This window comes from Canis lupus, chromosome 12 (genome assembly GCF_011100685.1).
Source record: "Canis lupus familiaris isolate Mischka breed German Shepherd chromosome 12, alternate assembly UU_Cfam_GSD_1.0, whole genome shotgun sequence".
NCBI lineage: Eukaryota > Metazoa > Chordata > Mammalia > Carnivora > Canidae > Canis > Canis lupus.
In genome coordinates this window covers 59600075-59625075 of record NC_049233.1, presented here as the reverse complement: position 1 = coordinate 59625075, position 25001 = coordinate 59600075, and the positions used below count along the sequence as shown (strand labels likewise).

Sequence of the window (25001 nt, the reverse complement as noted above, 5' to 3'; positions counted from 1 at the left end):
CTGCTGTCTAGTGCCCTAGCTCTCCACAACATCCAGAGAAGAATGTTGAGTTTCTAGTTTAGGAGATGAATGGTTTAACTCAATCTATAAGTAAATACTATATTTCAATGCTGCCAAGGGGTGGGTATAGCTCAGTGGTAGAGCATTTGACAGAACACTGCCATAAATACAGAGGTACATCAAAGCCCAAATATAAAAATAACATGAAAAAAAATTTTTTTTAAATCTTGCAGATAGATTTTGGAGGTCTTCCCTAACCTCCTACTCACATTGGTTTTATCAGATTGGTTTCTTATGTCAATTGCTTTTAAATTTGTTGCTTTGAAAATACAGTAGTATGAAATGTTTGGCCCTAAAGCTGACAAGTCTTACTTGTTTGGGGATCAAGGAAGAGTGAGAAAAGTCTGTGTTCCTTAGAGAACCTGTGGAATGTGGGGAGGGCTGAAGGGTGAAAACTGGTGACCTCTAGGCTGCTTGCTGCTTTCAATTTCATCAACTTAGATTTTTAAAACCACATTTTTAAATTGCGTACGATTAAAATCTTGGAGATTTTCATATGAAAACTTGGGTTTGGGGTTTTTTGGAATTATTAAAGGAATGGACAACTTTGAATAGACAATTCTGCAAGGAAAGACACAGATGAAGGGGTGAACAATCTCATAATAGACTAAGGCTTGACTTTTACATTGGGACTGGCTGTCCTTCAGTGTTGCCAATGTAAAGCAGGGAACTGTGCTTTTTGGGGGGAGAATGGACCTGAATGGAATGAAGTGTGGTAACCAGAATGCAGAATTTTCAATAAGAAAAATAAATAAATAACAGGATTAAAAAGACAACATAAAACATCAAAAACCTATGACTATACTGAGAATTGCTTTATTACCTCTGCAGTTTCTCTACTATAGACAAGCTTTGCTTATAAGTTAAAAAAAAAAAAAAAAAAAAAACAATGACGAAACTTTAAACAAAAAGTCCATTTTTTCCTTTCCAGTTACAGAAAAGAATTCATCATCATCACTTACCCTCAACACCCTGTATACTCTCAAAGAATTTTAAGTGCCTTTTGTGTTTGAAATAAGAGACATATAATTCAATTTATTAGGTCAGCTCTTAAAAATATTTCCTTATTGAAACTTGCTTCTAAACCTAGGTTTAGAACATATATGATGAAGATCCAAAGAAAGCTTATTTAACCTACATTAAATCTTGATAATGCATTAATGAGTCTTTTAAAGGGATAATTTTAATTCCCCAATCTTCAACCATAAAGACTATATAGTGCTAATCTGCCTTGCCCTTTCGATTAAACTTGTTAAGGGCATTCTATTTAGTCAGCACCCGGAATGGGCCATTAAAATTCTTGTTCGGTAAGAGTTGTGTTCAGTGCTCTGTTGTTTTAAATTCCATTAAATCCAAATGGTCTTTATCGCCCCATGACCACCGTGACTTCAATCAGCCAATTTAATTACCTTACAAAATTGTCAGCAGAAGCAGCAAAGAAAAACAGGAAGCCCTATGACGTTATCAGATTGAAATCTTCCTCTTTGGTGTTTAATCTAGACTAGTCAATAATGATGATGTGCACCTTCTTCCATCCCTTTCAGGGGCTTTTGACCTTACCTTTCATGCTAAGATTTAGGGTTTAAGATTCATTTGAAGCATTCCTAGTACCTTGATAACTAGACTATAAATTGAAAGCCTATAGAAGATGATGCTTCATCACCCAGATACAAGACAATCAACAATTCCATTTCAATACATCCAACCATTGTACTGGGGAAAACCTAGGGTCTCCCACAACACCCAGGTATTATGGATGCAGTGGATTAATGATTTAAATATAATGCATTTGAAAAAGTGAACTGCTTTCTACTCTGATATGTATGAAATGGACATTAACAATTTTCAGGGAACAAGTGTAATCGGACCTACAATAATAGAGTAAAATCTTAAGAACAGAAAGAGAAAATGAATTCCTCTCCCTTGAATTCCTACTACAAAAGAGCAAAGCATTTTCTGTATCAGAAAATTTGACAATTAAAAGAAAATCAAAAATTATGTCATCTCTATCATAGACAACACTTCATTTAATGGTGAATAGATTTGAAAAGGGTCTGATAATCAATGATACATCCTGTGTTTGGTCTATGGTATGTTCCTCCTTTGTGTGGGAGCAATTCACATTAACTTTCCTGTGCTGAGTAAATGTTGAAACAGTGTCATTTGAGAATTCAGAGAATGAACACACTGCAATAATCACTTGAATTAAACTAAAGAGCGGAAGGTGTCTGTCTAAAGAAATGTCTACCGACATATAAACCCCTGTTCACTTCTGAAAGACAACCTCACAAAGCCTGAAAATGTGTTGAGTTCCATGTGTCTGGGTGGAGAAGGGGTGATATTTCTAGAGGACGAAAAGAACATTTTTCAAAGTCATTTTCTGAAATGAGTGTGCCTCTGTTGATGGATCACATCAGAGTTAGTCTTTGAAGCTTTAAGAATAAGTGAGAACTTATGTGAAAAACAGAATTTTTTAGTGGCCGTTGTGTTGGCAATTCTTGGAAAGATTTCCCTCCCCTGCTTTCCAGAGCTCAGCTGAGCAGGTGTTCGGGCTTTATCTGTTTCAAACAGTAGCCGCTATTACTCCCCCTTCCCCGCCTCTGAAGAGCCAGTATTCCTGCTTCCAGATGTAAGGCCACTCCTCCCTCCCGCCCACCTCACCTCCCAAAAGAAGAAAAATCTCTTTCAAAGAACTTGTAGAGAGTGACAGCTTCTAAGCTCAGTCAATTCACTCGCTCTCCTTGATGTTGTAGTACATCTGCTACTAATTATTATATCTGGGAGCCCATAGGATGCCCAGCAAATAGGGGGATTTCCATAGGAACTCTTTCCACTCCTTCTCACATTGTGGGTTTTATTATCTGAGCTGTCCCTGAGCTAGCCATCTTCACCTTCCGCATGTGTGCTGGGAGGTGGCTACGTGCTGTGCCATAGAGTGGTGGCCAGTGTGCAGCAGCCAGGAGGGCTGAGTGCATCTGGGGGGAAGACCTCGCCTGTGAAGCCTTTAAAGAAAGCCCTTTTAGTGGCCAGCTTAAAAGAAAAGCTAGGTCGAAACAACTGAGGGAAAGAAGTGGCCTACATCACATGCTCTGCTCCTCCAACTGGACTAGCTTGGAGAAGCTGCCCAGGAGTTTGGGGGAAAGTTTGGGTTGATGTCTTGGCTCTTGGCGTTCTAAATGCCAATTCAGATAAGGACTGAAAAAAATCACCCGACCTCGAAGGTCGGAAACAAGTGGTAGCTCGAGGAGTGACTGCTCAAAGAAGATGCCAACGCCCCCAAACCACGAAACGGACTGCGTGCTAGCCCAGGAAAGCCCCCAACAGATCCACTTTCTACCTCCACGCTTTCCCAGGAGCAGAGGTCTGAACAGAAAAGGGAGAAAGGGAGGCTAGTGTAACAAAAGCAGTGTTCAAGCACCGGGAGCTGCAGTCGTTTAGCAGGGAGACTGGTACTGGGGGCACGCCCCCGCCAACGGAAGGAGCCTGCCTTTGCCCTCTCCAGCCGGTCGCTGGGACGCAGCTGCAGAGACACAAAGGTGCCTCATTTACATGGTGCAGGGACCCTCGGTGCCGGGCTGCAGCCGGCTGGGGGCGGCTGGGGGCGGCTGGGGCACCTGGAAAAGCTGGCTCTGCGAACGTCTGACCTGGAGTGGAGGAACCGACTCTACCTGCCCGGCATCCACTTTGTCCACCGATATCCTCTCACCAGGTGGGTGCTGTGGGCCAGCTCAGAGGTGCGCAGCCAGGATCGAAGACCCAAAACCGCCCAACCCCACGGAGAGGCGTGAGCCCTCCCGGCTTCTGAGGAGCTGACTCCAGGCTGACCATCAGCCCCTTCCCTCACTGTCCCGGGCTGTCTTAAAGCTCCGGGAAGCCTCCCAAGGACCAGCGCTCCACACACCTTCTCTCGGAGACGTTTGCTAAGCAAATGAGGGGCAGGCCCGGCGTGAAGCTCAGTGGGAGCCAGGGAGGGTGGGAGGGGTGTGCCCAGACAGGCGCTCCTAGGCGTGGCTGCCTAAGTTTTCCCCGGCACTAGAGAGGCGTCCTTGTGCCAAAGCGTCGGACTTAGATCTCGAGAGTGCATGCCTGCGGGTGTTTGCGTAGATGAGAGAGAGAGAGAGAGAGAGAGAGGGCAAGAGAGAGAGCGCCAGAAAAAAAGAGAAAGAGAGAGAGGGAGGGAGAGAGTGCAGGAGAGAGTGTGCGCAAGAGAGCCCCAGCACAAGTGAGTGAGCTTTGTACCCGGAAGATCTGCCGAAATGAGAATCGCAAAGGACTAGGCAAGGGTCAGCATCCTGTGCAGGCAGCTCCCCAATCCATGGACTTTGATAGGAGGACACAGGGTCAGGGTTGGGTTAAGGCCCTTGGGGGCGGGGGGGGGGGGGGGGGGGGCGTCGGCTTGGAAGGCGGGGACTGGGATGGAAAGGACAGCACAGAGCCCTTGAGGGCGGTTTTCCACCACCAACGGGAATGGGGGCTGGAGCAGCCTCCTGGCGGGGCTCCCCAGTTGCCATAGCACCAAGGCTGAGTCGCTGGGTGGCTGGCAGCCTCTAGTCAAGCCCGGTCGGTGGGGGAAGTGGGGAAGGGACTGGTTGCCATCTCTTCAGCAGAGGCAGCACTTCTGACTCACACCTGGCAGGCCACTGCCCGGGGGTAGCTGCTCCAGCAACAAATCCAAACCCTGCCCTTACAAGACAGGAGATTAGGATGAGGTTTTGGTTGGCCCTTTAAATCAAAGTTGAAATTAACCTTTCTCAAGAATGGCTTATACACACTCAACCAACCATCCAGCCCACTCAAAACATGTTTTCCCCCATGAAAAACAAAAAAACAAAAAACCTACCATTGCAACCAAATAGGCCCAACAGGGAAATGGTCCAATGATTACAATGTACACAATCCTTCCCTATAACTCAAGTCAGAAATCAGAGAAAATAGATCTCCACGTGGAAGATGTTTGAAGATAATGGAGAAAATAACAGGTTCTCTAAAAACTGAGCTGTTGGTCTAGGGTATCAAGGCACTGTGAGAAGGTCTTTGCCTGCTCTCCTATTTCTTAAGGACATTCTTAGTAAGCATTGGTCTAGGAAAATATATTTTTGTGTGTGTGTCAGCTCTTTTGGAAAGCTGCTACACACTCTGCTATAGTCGCCAAGATTTTTAATATGAAGATATGAAATGATCAGCGAATGTAACAATCTAATGATTCAGCAAATATTGTGCTGCAAGACAAGAGCAGCAATAATTAAATCTTTAGAGTATTGGTGGCAGTTTTTCGGCTCCAAGTCTTCTTCTTTTTTTTTTTTTTCCACCCAGTCCACAAGCAAACACGCTAAAGCACACTCATTCACAAACACATTTCAGAAGATACCTCAGTATTCCAAATAAGTAGGTTGTATTACTCAAAATATTGGGCAAAACTACCATACTGTAGCATTTACCATGCTTGAAAGAGAACAGCTGCACACACACACACACACACACACACACACACATTTTCAATGATACAGGAACCTGTTTAATCTCATCCAAAGAAACAGGCATTCCTGTGGACGCTTGTTGCTAAGAGCAACGTGCTTAAGTACCATCTAAAGGCATGAAGAAAGCAGAAAGAAAAAAAAAAGAAATGTTACAGTAGGAATTTAGATATAACCTGTTGTCTCTCTTTGTGATAACCAGTTTTCTGGACTCCAGGTATTTACGTGTTGAATGTGGGAAGGGGAAGGCAGGATTCCCCCCCCCCCTTTTTTTTTAATATGTGAAAAGCTTTCCTACCCTGGTTCCACAAAGCCTGAGGAAGATGAGAGATTTTATCATGTCCAAAAAAAAAAAAAAAAAGCACTTGGGAAAATGGAAAGAGAGAAGGTGCTGTTGACATGATAGGAGACACAGGCAATCACTTCAACTTAAATTTGACTGACAATGAACCTGTTTTTATCTCAAAGACACATGCTCAGGATTATACGGTTTCTTGCACTCTTTGGACTAAATCCACTTGAACTGTCAAAGGAGGCACCCACGGTGGGAGCATTCAGCTGGTTGGCTTTCTCCTCTCTCCCTCTTATCTACTTAAGGGAACTTTCCCTGACTAGTTCTGCTCCCACTAGAACTCCATGGGCCATCTCCAGCGGCTGAGTGTTGCCCACGCTTCATGTCCTCCAAGCAAACCTGACTAGCTAGCGTTTCCCGGAATCCCACGTTGAGATTCTCCTCCGAGCTCCAAAGGAGCCCTGATTCCTTCAGGAAAGCGGTAGATGCCTCTTAACAGAGAGCTGCCACTCCACTCTTGCAGGGAGCCGCGGTGAAATAAAGCTGCGTGCTTAGAGTCCCCAGGCACAACTCCCTCTCCGCCCCAGTCACCACCGTTAATCATTCATGAGGCCAGGACGGCGCTTAAGAAAGCTGTGAGAGGAGGACCCACAAGTTGAAAACAAACAAAAAACCCTTCCTTAGGATACTGTTTCACTCCAGCTAAGCGGAGTGAAACAGCTTATCCTTTTGCTAAGTGGCGCCTTTCAACCTTATAACAATATATATGTAATGTATTTTTTTTTTAAGCGCTGTGTCCCCATAAGAGCGCCCGGCGCTGGAAAGCGGTGAAATGAACCCAAAAAGGCTCTCTGACCACCAAAGAAACCCAAAGGGTCAGCGCCTTTCAGTCGCGGATGCCTGTCCGGGTCCCAGAGCCAGGCGGACAGACGCCAAGTCGCCCAAGAGTTTACCAGGTGCTGAGCTCGCGGCCCCGCAGGTGCGGAGGCGAGGAGCCCGCGCGCCCCCCGCCCCCCCGCCCGCCCGCCGCGGGCCCCGGAGGCTCCCGCCGCGACCTCGGGGCGCGACCGCCCGCTGCGCCCCCGGCGCCCCCACCGCCCCTGGCCTCGGGGTGTGCGGCGCCCACTACCACACGCTGGCACTCACTTCACCCTCCCGGGGCTTTCCGTTCTTTTCTTTCTTTCTTTTTTTTTAAATAAAAGAAATTAAAAGAAAAAAAAAAAAAGGAAATGAAATGACCCAGGGCTTGGGGGGTGGGGGGGCTGTTCTCGAAAACCCCGGGAGGCTGCGGAGCGGGGAGCAGGTCGCAAGGCGGGGAGCCCACCCGCCCGGGGGAGCGAACCCGCCTGTTTACATCCAGCCGCACACAGGGATGGGGCATCTTACCAAATCTTAACACATGTGTGGTTCCTTGGGAATATCCAATCCACAGTAAGCACAGCAGGAGTTTAATGGTGCGCCTGAAGACTGGATGACTTAGAATCGGGGAAATAATCTTCATGGTGTTTCCGTGTCCACACGCGCGGCACCCACTTCCCCGATCTGGCGTTAGGCTCCCGGCTCGGGTAGGAACGAGGATGCGTGGAGTGGCGGCCGCGGGCACGATCACGGCATGGTCACAGACAGAGGAAGGAGCCTCCGCGTCCCAGACCCATTAGCAATCGCTGCATGTTCCTCACTCACTGCGCCAAGGAGCAACCTTCCACTGCAAGGGATGGCGGGACATCCATGTTAGTCGGGGAGCATCCGGGAGAAATCCAGCGCGCACACCCACAATGTCCGGCCGCGCGAGCCTGGGGAAGCAAAGGAGGAGGGAATCAGCAGGAAATTCAGCCTTGCAAACCGCCGAGGTGTCGGTAGCGAGCCACGGTCCCAGCACAAAAGGCGCTTTGCTCGCAAAGGTTTTGCCAGGCCCTCTCCCACTGCACTGCTGCACAGCTTCTGACGTGGAGCCAAGATTAAGTGAGAAAAATTGAGATAGCTGCTTGCCTGTTAAGGCTCCCTGCCAGCGAGCTTCCCAATATCTCTTATGCAACCGATCTCATCGCCCGCCTCGAGTTGCAAGGAAGAAGTCGGGTTTTATCTACGTGGAGGAAAGTGCTTTTTATTTTCCATAAGAGTCTTGGCTAAGAGAGTGACTGGTGTGTATGCAGGTGGACTCTGTGCAATCTATTGATGAATTTTTATAAATGACGAGCTGATTTAAAAAAAAATAAAATAAAAATAAATGACGAGCTGAACCGAAGTCGCTTTGCCTAGGAGTTGTTAAAAAAAAAAAAAAAAAAAAAAAAAAAGGAAGTGGACAGAGGAATGTACTGCAAATGTAACCTGTGTTTAGTTTGAAAGGGAGTCTTGTTTATATTCTTAAAAGTGTGTCCAGGAGTGAATGTAGATTGGAGTGCAACTGCAGAAGTTAAGATAGTCTTTAAAAACTTGAGTGGACATTTGTGGATTGCTACCCCGGAACTAAAAAAAAAAAGAAAGAAAGAAAGAAAGAAAGAAAGATTTCTTTAAGTGGTCTTTTAGGAGGAAAGTATTGAAGTAAAATGAAGGAATCATATTTCCCCCACCTATTTCTTTAGCTCATCTAAAATAATTGTGCATATATAAAAAGACAATGATGTTTAAGTTGGTAGAGCAAACTCCAAAGGCTTAATAATTTATGCCCAAACTTCTTCTCATTTTGGCTTTTTGAGTATGTTTTTCTTTCAGAGACAGAATATGGGATCATAGCTTGGGCAACATTGAGCATCACAGCTTTATCTTAAAATGCCTTATTATTGTCTAGTGATCTGGTCAGAATATTTAGAATCTTCAGGCAATGACTGTTTTGGCTTTCACCAGGTGCAATTTGTTCAAGGAAAAAAGTACATAAATATGCATTATTTTAACATGAAAATACGTTTTACTGTTGAAATAGGTAATATGCTGTCATCTGGCCACAGAAATTAAAATAGCCAATCGTACTACTTTACATTCATAAGTGAAGTTGAGATGGTTAGTAATAAGTATATTACTACATATTAATATCTTAAGCCATCAAGTAGCACAAAAGGCAAATTACTGGACTTGTTTCTTAAAATTGATCTGTTTTTCATACCAACTAACTGGGTATAGGTTAAACCTTATGAAAAAAAAACTATAAGATTATACCTTATTTGAAGAATATCTATTTTTTTAATAAAAAGGGCTATGAATACTATTTATTCCAGATAGCAAGAAAACAATGTAATGTTTTAATCCCATCATAAAGATTTTTCCATTGTATTTTTTCTTAAGGTATTATAAAAGGCTGATTTGAGAATAAAACTACATTTTGCCAAAGCATTAAGTGGGCATTGACTTTTTTTAAAAAAGATGGAGGCATAACTGCAGTGTCAAAAATAAGTATCATGAATGACTAGTTCTGCAGTGTAGCAGGCAATTCAATCAAATAATTTGACTGTTTGAGCACTTTAAAAGGAACACCTTGTGCTAAAACCAAGGGTATCTAGCGACTCCTTCAGTCCATGTTTAAAATATCTCCTGTAAGGCATGTATAGTCCAATACGTTATGTATTTGTTGTCTCATTTAGTTTATTTATTCTTGCTCTTTTTGATCTTAGCAGATATAATAATGACTGCCAGAGCAACAATGAATATTCTTAGTATTTTCCTCTGTCGATATGATTGATATACCCTACCTGAAAATAGCATGTTCGGTTGTGACTAATCAAAATACTGCAGTTTTGCAGTATAGTTAGCATTTAATAAAACCCGAGAAAACAAAATGTACCATAACTCCCTATTCATATATTCTGTTAACATAATGGCATTTGACATTACAGTTGTAACTTCTCTACCTAAAGATAATATTCTAAACTATTTGGCTTTTGTGAGATTATTTATTGGAAGTCTAATTGGAAAAGTGAAAGATCAAGCTTCCAGATTCATGAAGTTCTTACTCAGTATATATTAAACGGTAAAAAGTCTATCATAAATTTTTCTTACTATTAATTGGTCCCCAAAGAACCAATTTTGCACATATGCTGAATTAGGTTCATTTACATCCATCAACTAATCTGAAAGACCTCAACATCACAGACTGCAAGTCCACCTGTCTAATTGAACTTCTGCAAGATAGGGGACGACCTTTCTTCAGGACCGCGGACAGCGCTCCAGGGATTGATTTATTCTGGAGTAGTACATTGAAAGTAGTACATTGAATGGGTAATGTGCCATTTGAAGTGACAATGTGCATATTTCTACTACACAGAGTCTGGGAATTTGAATTATTGCATTGCTCATATTGTCAAGAGGACTATTTTGTCAACTGTGCTGTGTGTATATTTCAGTGTGACTTACTAGGATTGCTTGGCATAGCCAGGATGTGCTAATAGTCATCTTTCGAGGGCATACTACTACAAAAGCCATTTACATTAACTGTGAGTTCCCTCATGAGCATTAAGCTACTGCTTCTCAGAATTTAAAAAAAAAAAATGCCTGAAAGACCACCAAGAACTCAGAATACTGAATAACATACTGTCAACGTTCAGTGGCTAAAGACATTTCTAAAATGTCTAACTAGTGTATTGCTTTAGAATTCTCCACTTTCGGCTTTTCTTCTGTTACAAGGGTAATCAGATTAATTTTCATTCTTTCTCATTAAACTTTGCTCACTTCCAGGACAAAAGCAGCAACAACCCTTAAAACAAAAATAAAAACAACAAAAATCCTAAGACTACCTTCCAATAATAGAATGGAATGACTTCATGGTAAAGAAGATACCTCAGAGTAAGGCAATTTTGAAGTTATTGCAAGTTTCTTCCTAATACTGATAACATACATCATAGTTCTAAGGCTATATGAAAGATTGATAAAGTCATTATATAGTATTCACTGACCAGAATGAACTCTTTTTAAAAATTGTGTCAGTTTTATAATTTACTCCTTTCTCAAAGGGGAAAAAAATACTATTTGGTGTCAGGCAATCGTATATTTAGTAATAGTGAGATTTACACATCTTATTGCATAGTCTCATTTGCTTTTTGTCTATTTTAACCATATGGCAACCTTTATTTCTAGGAGCCAAAGCTCTGTAGGTTCCAAGGTCAAAGCAGAGATGACAAACTGCAAATGCACATATATGTGCACACACAGAAGCTGTATCTAAAAGTAAACCTCAAACACACACACACACACACACACACACACACACAAGGCTGACATGAAGAAATATCAAACCTCTGATAAATTAGCAAAGAATAAAATGCATATCATATTCATACAAAGCTTGTTCCAACAACAACAAAATGCCATTAGCTTCATCTTTCACTGTGTTTTTATATTTACTGACACTAATGACCTCTTATTCTTGGGCACTATTACTTGAGAAGCAATTTTAGTTTTCTATTCTCCCAGTGAAAATGAATCTTATTCTAGTTAGCTGCCACCTGCTGGGGCATGTACAAATGTGTAATAATCCTTACAGCATCACGTTTAAAAAGACAATGCCTATACCTTTTGCAAGAAACAGCAAATACATATCCCAGGACAACCTGAATTTCAAAGGTGTTTCAAAGGCTTTTCCCATGCCATATCTACATTTATTTTTTTTTTCACATAGAATTCTTTCTGAGGATTCCACTTGACTTGTCACCAAAGTCCTGCTGTTAGTGACATTTGAGAAACCTCATCTTACAGCAACACCTGACCTATCCTTCCATGCATGTGGCCTGTTGTATGGAAGCTAAACTAAAATAAACAGGCTGTTCATCCAAGGCATTAGAGGTGCCAGAGAATAAACTCAGAGCCCATATCAGTTAAAACCACGCTGTTGCATACTTGCACTTCACTCTTCCTAACTATAAATGCTATGCTGTGCAATCCCTTGTGATTCCAAACACATATCAGCTGTTCCACCAACATTCTGCTGCATTGATGATTAATGACATTTAGAGCTTTAATTAATTTTTAGATGCCGAAAAAGAAGTGTATCTTAATTATGACACTGAATTGGAAAAGCTTTACATGTCATGGAATCTTTTTTTTTTTTTTCTTCTTCTTCTTCTTAAAAAAAAAATTGTAATCTGTGCAATCCTCTTTGGGTTTTGATGGAAGAAAACAAACAGGTAACACTTCCAGGCATCACTTATTTCTGAATCCCCTTCCTTCTGTGTGTTTCATTTTGTTTGTTTGCTTGCTTGCTTGCTTAATGAGCTTCTAAGGCCACTGAGAGATGTCTTGATGGTTACTGGGAGTGGTTTCTATAAAAAAAAAAAGTTAGGCAAATCGAAATTGAAATATTATTACCTGTCTTCCAGTAACTAACAAGCTAATATTCAAATGAATCCATCATCTCTTTTGAAATAAAAATAATCACTGATCCATCAGGTAATGCCTGATAACGGAATACTTACAGCGTGAAGATGAAGAAATGCTAGAAGGGGATCTGTGTGTCACCAAAAGAAGAGTAGTAGTAAGTTTTCTAACGTCCCCTATTCCCGGAGATCGTTATCTAGGGAGTCTCAGCTAGGTCGTGGTGTTAGGTCAAGAACTCCTTGAGCCGTAAAAGCATCAGGGGCCGAGAGAGGCATTAAAAGTTCCTAACGCTCCTGATGCGCCCTGGTGACTCCCACTCCCCTAATGGGACGCCCGCCCGAGTTTGTCCTAGACGCTCTCAACACTGGTTTAAAATGAGGGTCTGTACTTGAGCACAGAACTAAAGAGCAGGGTTAGCTGGGGAGGGGGGGGGGGGGGAGGAAAAGGGCGGATTGCGTCCAGGCAGATCGGCGGGCCCTCGCCTTCGTCCCTCTTCGCCTCGCGTGGGTCCCCGGAGCCGAGGCCACTTCCAGACGCGCCCGCTTCTTAGATGCTTCTACGTGGAGGAGGCGAGCGCCCGCAGCCCCTGCCGGGCCAGCGAGCCTGGACGGGAACCGGCTGCGGCGGGCGGGACAAAGCCCCTGGCGGAGAGCGGTCCCGCGGAGCTGCCCCGCGCGGCCGTGCGCCTGCCTCCTCTCCGGGCGCGGGAAGCCCCCCCCCCCCGCGCCCGGGGCCCTCCGGGGGGACACACACCTGCGGGGGAGCAGCCCGAGCCCAGCCCGCCGGGGGAGTCCTTACCTCGGCGGCGGGCGCGGGAGGCGGGGAGGGGGAGGGGTGGCCCCGGGAGGAGCGGCCGGAGGCGCGCGGGCGGCCAGTCGGCGGCTCCGGGGCGGAGGAGCGCAGCCGCGGGCGCCCAGCGCGAGTGACGGCGGCGGAGACGGAGACGGAGACCGCGGGGCGGCGGCGGCGGCGGCGGCGGGCACGGACACGCCTCCTGGCGGGGGTTCCTCGCCTCCTGCTTTAAAGGCGCCGCACTCCTTTCCCCCGCGGCCCCTGCGCGCTCGCGGGGCGGCGGCCACCGGGGCGCAGCGCTCGGCCCTGCGCCGCCGGAGCGAAAGGGCGACAATTCCGGGCGCCTCCAGCCTAGGACCCTGGGAATCCCCCGGGCCGGGACTTCATCCCCTGCTGCGCAGCCCCGCCCGCGCTGGGATGGAGGGACTGGGATTGAGATGTTCGGCCGCGAGTGATGCCAACCTCCCCATCCCCCGCTCCGCAACCCCGAGGAATTCGCCGGGCCCTGGGTGGGCACAACACATATAAGGAGCCCGAGCACGTTTGGTCCTGGGGTGTGTGTGTGTGTGTGTGTGTGTGTGGCTTTTATACCTCTACGAAACCATAGCAACGAAACTTCTGCGCTGCCAGGATCTGGGGAGCAGCGCCGGGAGTCTCCAAAGTGGCCCTTTTAGTCCAACTACTGTCAGTGCCCTTTGAGGTTTGCGGGTGAAGGTTTCGACCTGCTACTTACCCCCACCGACAGCTTTTGGGTACCAGTGCTCTCCCCTCGCCCTGCCTGTAACCCCCACCCCCTCCTCCCTTAGACCCCTGGAATCCGCGCACCCTGCCTCGCCTCGGTCCTGAAAGCAGAGACTTCTCCGGAGGATGGGGGGCGGGGCGGGGGGATGTTGGCGAGAAGTCCCCGGGCCTGTCCCGCGCCTTAATGACCAACGCCTTCGCGCCCCGCCCGGGTCCTTGAACTAGCAACCCAAGCAAATTGCAGAAAGGAGTTGGGTTTGAGACCTGGTGGGCGCCGAGCCTGAGGTCTCAGACTTAGAGGCTCCAGAAAGGAGCCTGGCCAGGCGGCCAGGTCTAAATTCCCGGGAGGACTTCTTTTGGGGACCCGAGGTGGGGAGGGGGGAGCCTCCCCCGGCTCGGCTTCAGGGAGGAGCCTCTGGTGGCGAGCCCTCCAGGCTTCCCCTGCTTCTCCGCAGAAACGATTAGCTTCTGCAAACAATCTCTGATTTCTGCTCCTCTGGGTCGGATAAGTCAACATCTATTCAATACCATTGCTATTTTATCCTCGGCCCTGCAATATTAACTAGAGCAGAGACTTAGCAAGTTGCCCCGGGAGGAAGTTGGCGAGCGGCGATTCGAGAAAAGGTCTGAGAGAGGCTGAGCGGGGCGCAGGCCGGTGCGGGAGCCTGGAAACAGTGGGCCAACGGGCTGCAGGAGCAAGGGGCCGGGGGAGGTCCTGCGGCTCCGCGGCGGCTCCCGCAGCCCTGATGCCCCGCGGCGCTGAAATCTGCAATTTCGAAGGCCTGGAAATAGAGACGCTCTGCCTCCCCAGAGTCGGACACCTCTTGGCTGGAGACCCGAGTCTGTCCTTCGGTTGCTGCTTTCCTTACAACCCCCTTGCAGTTAAGCCCTCGCCCGAGCCTGGCTCAGCATTGCCACCCCTCCCCCATGCCCTGGGGTAGCTCCGGCTTCCGCCGAAGGGGTCCTGCCAATCCCGACGTGGCTCCCAAGCAAAACCACCAGGCTCTAGCTTCTTGGACCCCACCTCGGAGTCCGTGCCTCCTACCTGCCTACTGCGCTCGCCCAGGTTGGGGAGACTCAGGACTCACAGAGGTTAAGGGGAGATTGGTTAGTGGCAATGGAGAGTCTGTTAGTCATTTAAAGATCCAGGGGGTGGCAGGGAGGCTCCCGTAATTAAGTCAACAGCAGCCTTGTTGTACGGAGTAAATAAATAGTCAATGACTCCATTGTGCCCCGCGGAGCGGGCGGCACAGACGCGTGACTGGCTCTGGGCGCCTGGGCTCCAGCTGCTGTGACCTGCAGCCTAATGGGCCCTCGAGGCACAGCCCAGTTTGGGGCCAGGCCCGGAAAAAATACCCTATTCAGTCCCACTGCCGCGCAGGAGGAATGGAGACAACTTGTCTACCGGCCAAAGACACCCTCCTTGTCATCATACAATCCGGCCTCCCCACTTCCAGGGAGGGAGGAGCAAAACGCTGCACGCAGAGTAGATTCCAGTGCATTTCCCTGGGCGAGGGCATCCCGCTAGGTTTTGTTGTGGCTGTGAGAGAGCAGAACAGGGAGTGTGTCTCATTTGACTTTAAGTGTTCAGCGTAGGGCTTGGCGTGCAGTGGGTGCTGAATGAAAGAATGAGGGGATTACGGGATCAACCTTCCACGTTCCACACTGTTGTCCCCTACTGCCTTTTATCTGGGAAAGGAGAGGCTTCAGACAACTTCCTCTAAGTGCTATGTGCATTCTTAGACCCTAGTCATAAATTTCTTCTCCAGAGCAACCAGGACCCATTTATAAAGAAAGAAATAACAGGCACTAGCAAGGGCTTGGAGGGCAGGGGGAGAGAGCTCAGAGAATGAAACAAATCAAAATTATGCATGTTGTGACAAATTCATTTCCTCAATAACACAATGTTATCTGAATTCTAATGAGAAAAGTTGAATAACAAGGGAGCATTAGACTACACACACTCATTTAACCCTTCAAAATAAAAATGTTCAACACCGTAAGGAGATATTTTCCATAATTTATTTCAGCTTTTGCGAGGTTATACATTAAGGAATCAGACTCCAAATCTCTTTAGGGGCAATGGGGAAGTTTTTCTTCTCTATTCCCAGTCATCTGTAAGAATTAATCTTCTGTCTCTGAGGAGGTCACTGAGTCCCTCAGCTAGAGTCTTATGCAGGAACCACCTCACGATCTTCCCTTTTCTTACCTCTCAAACTACTTTTAGAACATTAGCAGGTCTACCAGTCTGACTCCTGAAGGCCCAGCAAGGCCCAGTCTGAAATTCCCAAGCTGACTACAGGTTTTGTTTGTTTGTTTGTTGTTTGTTCCTCTGTTTTGATTGGCTCTGTTTGTATCGCATTACAATCAAAAGGTATTACTTTGGATCATTTAGTCCCAACCCTTCATCTGACAAGTCACACAAAACAAAGTGAGAGAAGAGGAGTGACTTGCTCAGGATGTGGCAGGACTAAGACAGCCTTCTAGCTGTGTAGAGCAGCATCAGGCTGTTTCCTGTCATCCTCTTTCAAAACTTAGAATCATAGGAAGTTAAGACTAAAAGAGACTTCAAGGACTTCTACTCTATTTCAGGGTCACAGAACTTTCTCTCATCTGGGAAAAAAAAAAGTACACGTTTACATGGCCTTGAAATTTTTCATACAAAAATTTGTAGAAGATACACATATCCCCTAAAGCTCATTGTGGAGTAATCCAGTCCCTAGATCCTACACTAAAAACCTCCAATCTAGTCTAACAACATCATTTTACAGCTGATGAAATCTAAGCAACAGCAACAAGAGCCTTAGAGATGAAGTGCATTAAGGGCAATTCCTGGATGCTAGGCGTCCTGATTCCCACCTGTCCCCATTCCCTCAAGTCTTCAGAGCTGTAATTAGACATAAATGACACCGAGGTATTCATAACTCATAATGACTTAAGGGATTTTTTTTCTCTCGGAATAATTAATATCTGACCTTGAAGAATGAGATCTATTATTCATTTCTGAAACCTCTCAATGTATTTACTAAGTATATACTATCTGGCAGGCACTGCTCTAGTGCTAGCAAAATGGCAGTAAACAAAACAAACAAAAGCCCTGCCCTCACTGAAGGCAGGAAGATAGACAATAAACAAGTATACAAGCAAATTTATAAGATGTCAGATAGCAAGAAGTGTTATAGAGAAGAATAAAGCAAAGTGAGGAGAACGGGGTATGTTGGGAACATGGGCATGGGGGAAGGTGTTGTTTTATGTAGGGTGGTCAGGAAAGGTATCCCTGAGTAGTTGGTATTTGAGTAGAACTGTGAAGGAAGCAAGGGAGAGATCTATGGAAACAGTTGGAAGAAGAGGAAGCAGCAAGTGTCAAGGTCCTGTGATTGGAACAAGTGTAAAGCCCGTAAGGAAGATCAGTGAAGCCAATTCCCAGAGATGAGACCAGAGATTGATAGAAAATCCAGTCCGAGAGAAGCAGAGGGTTGGGTCCCAGAGGATTTTGGATTTTCCTCTAAAAACAATACAGAAGCCTTGGGAGGGGTTTGAAAAGGAGAAATATGATCTGACATAAATATAAAAGGGTATCTCTGGCTTATATCTATTAAGATGGATTAGACTTAATGAAGGGCAGGGTATAAGCAAGACAACAGTTAGGAGGCTACTGTAATAATCCAGAGAAGAGCCGCCTGTGGACAGCACCAGATCATTAGCATGAGGATGGTAAAAAAGTAATCAGATTACAGATATATCTGTGGGATAGATGAGTGGGATTGTGTCAGGGAAGGTTATTGTTACCAGACCTCAGAACTTTCTAGACTTTTTTTTTTTTTTTACTTTCTAGACTTTTGACTTTGGGAGAGAGATGAGTACCTCCTCCAATGTACTTTCTCCATCTCACCATGAATGTAGACCATAAAAGTGATCCTCTTTATCTTGGAAAACACCCTATCTAGATTTGACAATTCTATGAGACCTCCAGATCACCTGAAATGACTGAGTAATTAGCTTCGATACTCTATCGCTTCATATGTAAATCTTTTCCCACTCAATATATTTCATATTTACTGCATCCCAACTTTATCAGTGTCAAAATTTGGTCTCTAAGTCACTTTGTCTTTGCCTGGATTCTTGAGATCATACCAAGACCTAGATACTCCACAAGTACTCTACTTTGATGGCTTACAAACCTTTAAGTGTTCCAAAAATCTTCACTCACCCTTTCTACCAGTATAAATTTTAGATTCCTGAGGTTACTTTGTACTGTTTCCCCTCATCCCCTTATTACTACTGTCCCTCCTTTCGCTACTTTCTATACCTCCAAGTCATACTTCAACCCCCAGCTAATGAATTAATTCATTTAGCAAGTAATTATTGATTATATACTGTGCTTCAGGGAAATGAAGACAAAAGAATGAGAAAAAAATGTAGACAATACATCTTTTAAGGTATTTCTAAGACATATGGTAACTTCTGTTAGAGAGACTATGACATTCTTTCTTCTCCCTTTGTAGAAAGCACTGATAAAAAAGGCAGGAATGGGGCTCCTGGGTGGCTTCGTGGGTTAAGTGTCTGACTCTTGATTTCAGCTCGGGTTGTGATCTCAGAGTTGTGGGATCTAGCCCCACATTGGGCTCTGCCTTCAGCATGGGGTCTGCTTGTCCCTCTCCCTCTACTCCTCCCCCTGCTTGCTCTCTCTCTCCAACAAATAAATAAAATATTTTTTAAAATAATAAAGGCAAGAATGAATCAGCAGTTATATACCTAAGTGGCATCTCTTAGAGAGGCATTACCAGAAAATATTTCTTATTACTCCCCACCCCACCCTAACAAAGAAGGAGATAAGCCATACAAAGGCAGTGAAAATTGTTAGGCGTGTGAAAAAAATGGAGAAGGATTCCCACTCTGGGCGGGATGAGAAGGCATACAGGGACAGAAGGACTTGTTTCCCCAAAGTAAAGGAACTGATTTGCCAGATCAAGAGGGAATTACCAAATAGAAATCCTCAGGATCATATTCTGTCTATCCTGATTGATCGCTACTCTTTCTTGGAGGCTTAATGCCAGGTTTCGGGGGAAGAAAATTATTTACTTAAGTCCTACTCTATCCTAGGAACACTTTCACATAAAATATCACATTTAATTCTTTGAACAGTCTCATCAAATGCGTAATTCCTATTTTAAGGATGATAAAACAAATATGGGGGGGTCATATAACTTGCCTATGGGCGCACAACTAGCAAATGTAAAAGTAAAACTCAAACCTTTGTAGTTTATTGTTCTTGCAAATACAGCAGAGGAGGCAGGTAGAGCACAGTGGTATATGTTCCAGTTCTCTGCCTCTTTTCTCAAAGGATATCAGATTTTGCTTATAAACTGTTAGGACTCAGACCCTACAGATTAGGCTGAGGACGCATAGGGCTGGAGGATATGGAGCAACTAGGATTGAGCAATCTGCTCCCTCAGCGAACCCCTGAGAAAAGGCTTTGTCTGGAGCCAGAAACCAGAAACAGCTGCCTCTCAGAGGGGATGCCAACTTAAAAGCAAGCAGAAGGCTCTTCATTTCAGACTTTATCAGAGTCCAAGGAAAACCCCAGAATTTGATCTGATCCCTTGAGTGTTATCAACAGAACCTAAAGGAGATTCTTCACCAGAAGCTCAATTCTTGCAATAAGTAAGAACTAAAGACAAAAGCTTCTAGTAATGATCCTCTATCCATAATGATAATATCTTCCTAGTTATTCCTTCTATGGGAGAATCCATACCTACTAGCTATAGTCTCACTTTGTGACTCTACAACTGTTTGGTGCCTTCCAAAATTGGAACTGGAGATTATTTCTAAGAACATTGTGTTCATGGGTTGTTTCAATCAATGATAAAATATAGTTCACTTGTATATGTTACAGGATTCAAGCAAACTTTGTAAACTGTTCAGAACGTCCTCAGAATGTCAAATGGGGCTTTACAGGTATTTTTTTATTCAGCACTGAAACATTTCAATTGATTCACTTAATCATAAAAGAAGTTGTTGGATACAGAATTAAGGCTGTTTCCTTAATGGGCCCTGCCTGGAGAAGTCATCTGTGCTGTAGAAAGCTGCTTTGTAGGACCTTTAGAAACTGACCAGGGTGCCAAGAGATTTTCCTCCTTTACTTTAAAGTGGTGATTCTAATTAGCAAAGTTTTCAAAATTCTTATTAGCAAAGTTTTCAAATGTCTTATTGCAAGTGAGCCCAGCTTCAAGGGCTGACGTTCATTAAGGATATGGACACTGCTGACCAACTACCTTTCATATTCCTTCTTACCGAAGGATCTGATGGGCTTCTGGAGCAGAGCTGTCATGGCCTTGTTTGGATTTGCACTGTTGGAGAGCACAAAACAGAGGTAATAGGATTCAGTTATGGTTTTTAATTCTGTAAATTAATGGATGAGGCAATAAGTTTTAAGGAAAGGAGAGGAAAGGAAAGAGGAAAGGAAAGGAAAGAAGGAAAGGAAAGGAAAGAGGAAAGGAAAGGAAAGGAAAGGAAAGGAAAGGAAAGGAAAGGAAAGGAAAGGAAAGGAAAGGAAAGGAAAGGAAAGGAAAGGAAAGGAAAGGAAGCTAGAATTGAAATGTAGGCCCATATTCTGTATGATAAAGGGAATCGGAAAATTTTTATTTTGCAATCTGTTGTCCTGTTAAACTTTTAACATTTAACTGTTTTAATCTGCTGCCAAATCAATGTCCCTATGTAAACATATGTTAAATTTGAGTGCAAAGAGATGAACAATAGCGATGCATCACTTAACTGCATTAACATTTTATGTAATTGATCATGTAAAAATCAAAAGCAGATTTAGCCTTCTCTGTGGACTGTAGGGACTAAGGGTCTGTTGACCACACTTCCACTTCACAAACAGAACTATCCAACCAAGACCTGTTTACAAACTGGAAATGTGGTCAAACACACTGTCCTTGATACGTTATTTGCTCTTCTAGGCTGACAAACTGATAACTTTGGAGTTATTTCTACAAAACTAGATATAAATATAATTAGGAAAATAGAAGAAAAACTGTGATATGGAAATAAATGATATCTGATCATTAGAAATTGTTATTTTGGTGGGGAAAGCAGAATAAATGTAGTAATTTCCATATTTTCCAATATTTACTCTTTTTATTTTTTAAAGATTTTATTTATTTATTCATGAGAGACACACAGAGAGAGAGAGAGAGGTAGAGACACAGGCAGAGTCAGAAGCTGGCTCCATGCAGGGAACCTGATGTGGGACTCGATCCCGGGTCTCCAGGATCATGCCCTGGGCCGAAGAAGGCAGCGCTAAACCGCTGAGCCACTGGGACTGCTCTATTTACTCATTTTAAAGAAAGACATAGGTTTCATATTTATATGCACTTTATTATATTTATAATGTTACAATAAGGGAATTAGGAATTAAGATCCAATTGTCAGAAGCCAGAATTATGGAAATTGGTCTCAATTATAAAGACGGTGAATATAGGATTTGCAGATCTTTCTCACTTATTTCTCCTCATTCCATACTTATAATAACCATTACAGAGAGTCAAGGCTTATATTCTTCCCACTTTATAAATCAAGAACAAAAGGTTCAGAACAATTATATGGCACACCAAAAACAATACTACACCAAGAGTTCCACCAAATGAATTTTTGTTTAAATATGTCTTTGGGGATCCCTGGGTGGCGCAGCGGTTTGGCGCCTGCCTTTGGCCCAGGGCACGATCCTGGAGACCCGGGATCGAATCCCACGTCGGGCTCCCGGTGCGTGGAGCCTGCTTCTCCCTCTGCCTGCGTCTCTGCCTCTCTCTCTCTCTCTCTCTCTCTCTGTGTGACTATCATAAATAAATAAAAATTTTAAAAAAAATAACTATGTCTTTGGCAATTCAGTTAACACCTATATGCTTCTGTTTTCTCATTTGTAAAATCAGGAGCAGGGATTTATTTTAAAATCTATGACGTCCTGGCAATTAAAACAAATAAACAAAAAATAATAGTTTCTTGATGGAACCAGGATCTCATTAAAGTCACTGGTGGAACAGGGGCAATACTCAGACCTCCAGATTGACTTACTATCAGATATCTGAAATCAAAAGCTAAGCTGCAGAAGATGTATAGTTCTCTGCTTTTCTTTTTCATTTAGAGTCATCAGAAACACCCACAACTTACCATCTAACTTGAAAACATATCTTCTTACCAAAGAAAGATAAATACTCTTCACTTAGCAAAAACCACTAAAAATATTAATCTGATAAATTTATGCCTAAAGTTAACATATAGAGGAAACGATATACTTTTATAAACTTTATAAACATCACCCTGACTAACTTCACTCATTTCGACCTTAGCAACTAAACATTTCCAAAGAAAATTATACAACTGAATGTACTGGGTTGAAATTCATGTCCACCTAGAACCCATGAATGTGACCTTATTTGAAAAGAGAGCCTTTAACCTTGTAGGTGTAATCAAGTTAAAATGAGATCATACTGGATTAGGGTGGGCCCTAAATCCAATATGGCTGGTGTCTTAGAAGAAAAGGGAAATTTGGACACAGACACACACACAGGGGAAGGTATGCCATGTGAAGATGGGGGCAGAAGTAGGAGTGATACAGCTACAAACCAAGGAACACCAAAGATTGCCAGATACTACCAGGAGCTAAGGGAGGGGCATGCAATAAATTCTTCCTCAGAAATCCCAGAAGGAACCAACACTGTCAACACCTTCATTTTGGATTTCTGACCTCCCAAGACTGTGAGAGAAAAAAAAATTCTGTTGTTTTAAGCCACCCATGTTGTGGTACTTTGTTATGGCAGACCTAGGAAACTCATACATGGACAATCTGACCAAACAATATTAATAACTCTCATTTCAATTGAACTCTCAACATAGACCTGCAATTTTGCTTTCTGACTGTTCTATAAAATTATTTCACATCTCCTGCCGTCCCCTCCGAATTCTCATCTCAGCTAATAACATGTTTTGTTCCTACTCAAGACAAAAGAAGCCATTGGACAGGAATTCTCTCATCACCTATCAGCAGGTACACTCTGCTGTTGCCACCAGTTTCCATATTGTGACATATCCTTGATCTTCCAAAAGATGGCATGATCCCATTTCTTTTTTGAAGGTCACTCTGGGACTCGTGTCCTGGATTCTGCACCCTCACACATTCTGATCCTGTCATTAAGTGTCTGCCTCTTTTTTTTTTTTTTAAGATTTTATTTATTTATTCATGAGAGAGAGAGAGAGAGAGAGGCAGAGACACAGGCAGAGGGAGACGCAGGCTCCATGCTGGGAGCCCCACTTGGGACTCGATCCTGGGACTCCAGGATCATGCCCTGGGCCAAAGGCAGGCACTATACCACTGAGTTACCCAGGGATCCCAAGCATCTGCTTCTTAAAAAAGAAAAGAAAGAACATTCCATCCCATGCCTCTCTTCAGCTACAGTCTTGTTTCCTTGCTTATCTTCAAAGCAGGAGTTTTTTAGTCATCTGAACTTCTTTCTATTTCCCTACATCACCATCTTGACATACTCCACTTGGGCATCTGTCCCTTCCATTCCTTTAGAACTGCTCTTGACAAGATCACCAGCCTGTTCCATGTTGCTGAGTCCCATGTTCTTATTTTTCTCTTTATTTTCTTGGTTTTTCAAGAGCATTTCATATATTGTAGACCAATATCACTTTCTTCAAATGCTTTTATTATGATTTAAAATGCGTTTGTTATTGGCTTTGTTTTTATAATTATTTTAATATTGGTTGTACCATGTTTTTCTTTTTTTTCTTTTTCAGTCTCCTTTATGGGATCTCCCTTGTCTTATTGACCTCTAAATGTTGGAGTGATCCAGTTTTAGATCTTCTCTTATACATTCAAGTGAATTATTCCACTGTCATGGCTTTAAAAACCATCTATGTGCCAAAGGCCTAAAATATTTTATCTTTAATTCTTAACTTCCTCATAAGCTCTAGACTCTTATACTCAATTCTGCTTGACTATATAATAGGACCATGTCCCAAACAGAGTTCCAGATCCACCTGAAACCTTTTAATTTTAGTCTATCCCATATCATAAACTAGCAGCAACATCTGCTCCATTGTTCATGTCAAAACCATGAGTCACTCATGATTCTCCTCTTCCTCTTAACACCACACCCATTGCAAGTTCATCACCAAGTCCTATTAGCTCTCCCTCCAAAATCTATCCATCTTTTCATGCTTTTTGCCATAATCTTTACCTAAGCCACCATCATGTCTCATCCAGCCCACCGCCATAACAAATTACATTGTATCCTTGCTTTCTGTTCTTATCTCCTACAATCCATTTCCCACATAGCACCAAAGTTACCGTATACTACATCTCCCTACTTGAAACTCTCTGATACCTGCTTCATTCAATGAAATTTATAATACTCAACTCCTAATCATGGTCCTATAAAACCTATTCATCTCTCTAACTTAATTTCCTATCAAGTTCACCCTCTGTCACAATGGACTTAGCCACACTGTTTTTCCCTTTTTCCTGAACACATGATATTTCTTTAGCTCTCCTGGTCTTTGCACTCATTTGCTCACTTTGCCACACTCCCGGTTCCTTCTGCCTGGAGTTCTCATGCCCTAGATCTTCATGTGGTTGAATTATTCTTATCTTTTATGTCTTAGTTCAGTTGTTACCTTTTCCAAGATGGTTTTCCTAGCCATCCAACCCTACCTGCTATAGTCCATCATGTTTTCCTGTTTCCTTTTCTTAGCATATATCACTATCTGCTTCACTGTAATATAAGCCCCATAAAAATAAGGACCATGATTTCTTTATTTATCATTCTATTGTCAGGACCTGACATAGATTAAGTAGACAACAAATATTTATTGAAGAAATCTTATTATCTCACAAGCACTATGCAAAATACAACTGATTCAGTCACAGAGATATTATAATTTCTTACATGTAAAACACATTATATTTATCTCATATGTGATACAAATTAGAAATTATGTCCATTCATAATTACTAAAGTATTATAATAATTATTTCTCTAAGCTTACAACTTTCATTTTTTTTTTCTTCCAGAAATAGGACTTAATAATTAAATACAATAAAGTGATCACTGGAGATGCCCAATTTTCAAAGGTAGGCCTCTGTTACTTTTCTGGTCATTGGACAGCAATTCCACCTGACTATGCTCAAAAGGACTAGGGATTTTAGTGTATATACTAGCAGCGCATCACCCCTTTTTCTGTCACCAAGACAAAATTACTGGGAACGTTCTTTATATTGTAATTATTTCTTTTCCCAAGATTACTTGTTTGTGATTGTGTAAGGCTTTGTCAGGTGT

General features: G+C 43.5%; 1 protein-coding gene across 2 annotated transcripts in view; it reads right to left on the bottom strand.

Annotated features, from left to right (window-relative positions):
* GRIK2 (glutamate ionotropic receptor kainate type subunit 2) overlaps positions 1-25001 on the bottom strand; it is a 1061838-nt gene that overhangs the window by 631940 nt on the left and 404897 nt on the right. Inside the window, exons 1-2 of one of the 2 annotated variants that reach the window (XM_038554812.1) lie at positions 12925-13007; positions 7213-7619 (exon numbers count right to left, since the gene is read on the bottom strand). In XM_038554812.1, coding sequence (XP_038410740.1) covers positions 7213-7327 — 115 coding nt within the window. In that variant the 5' untranslated portion in view covers positions 7328-7619; positions 12925-13007. Of the gene's footprint in view, positions 1-7212; positions 7620-12924; positions 13008-25001 lie in introns of those variants that run through there. The other variant, XM_038554811.1, reaches the window with a different exon arrangement.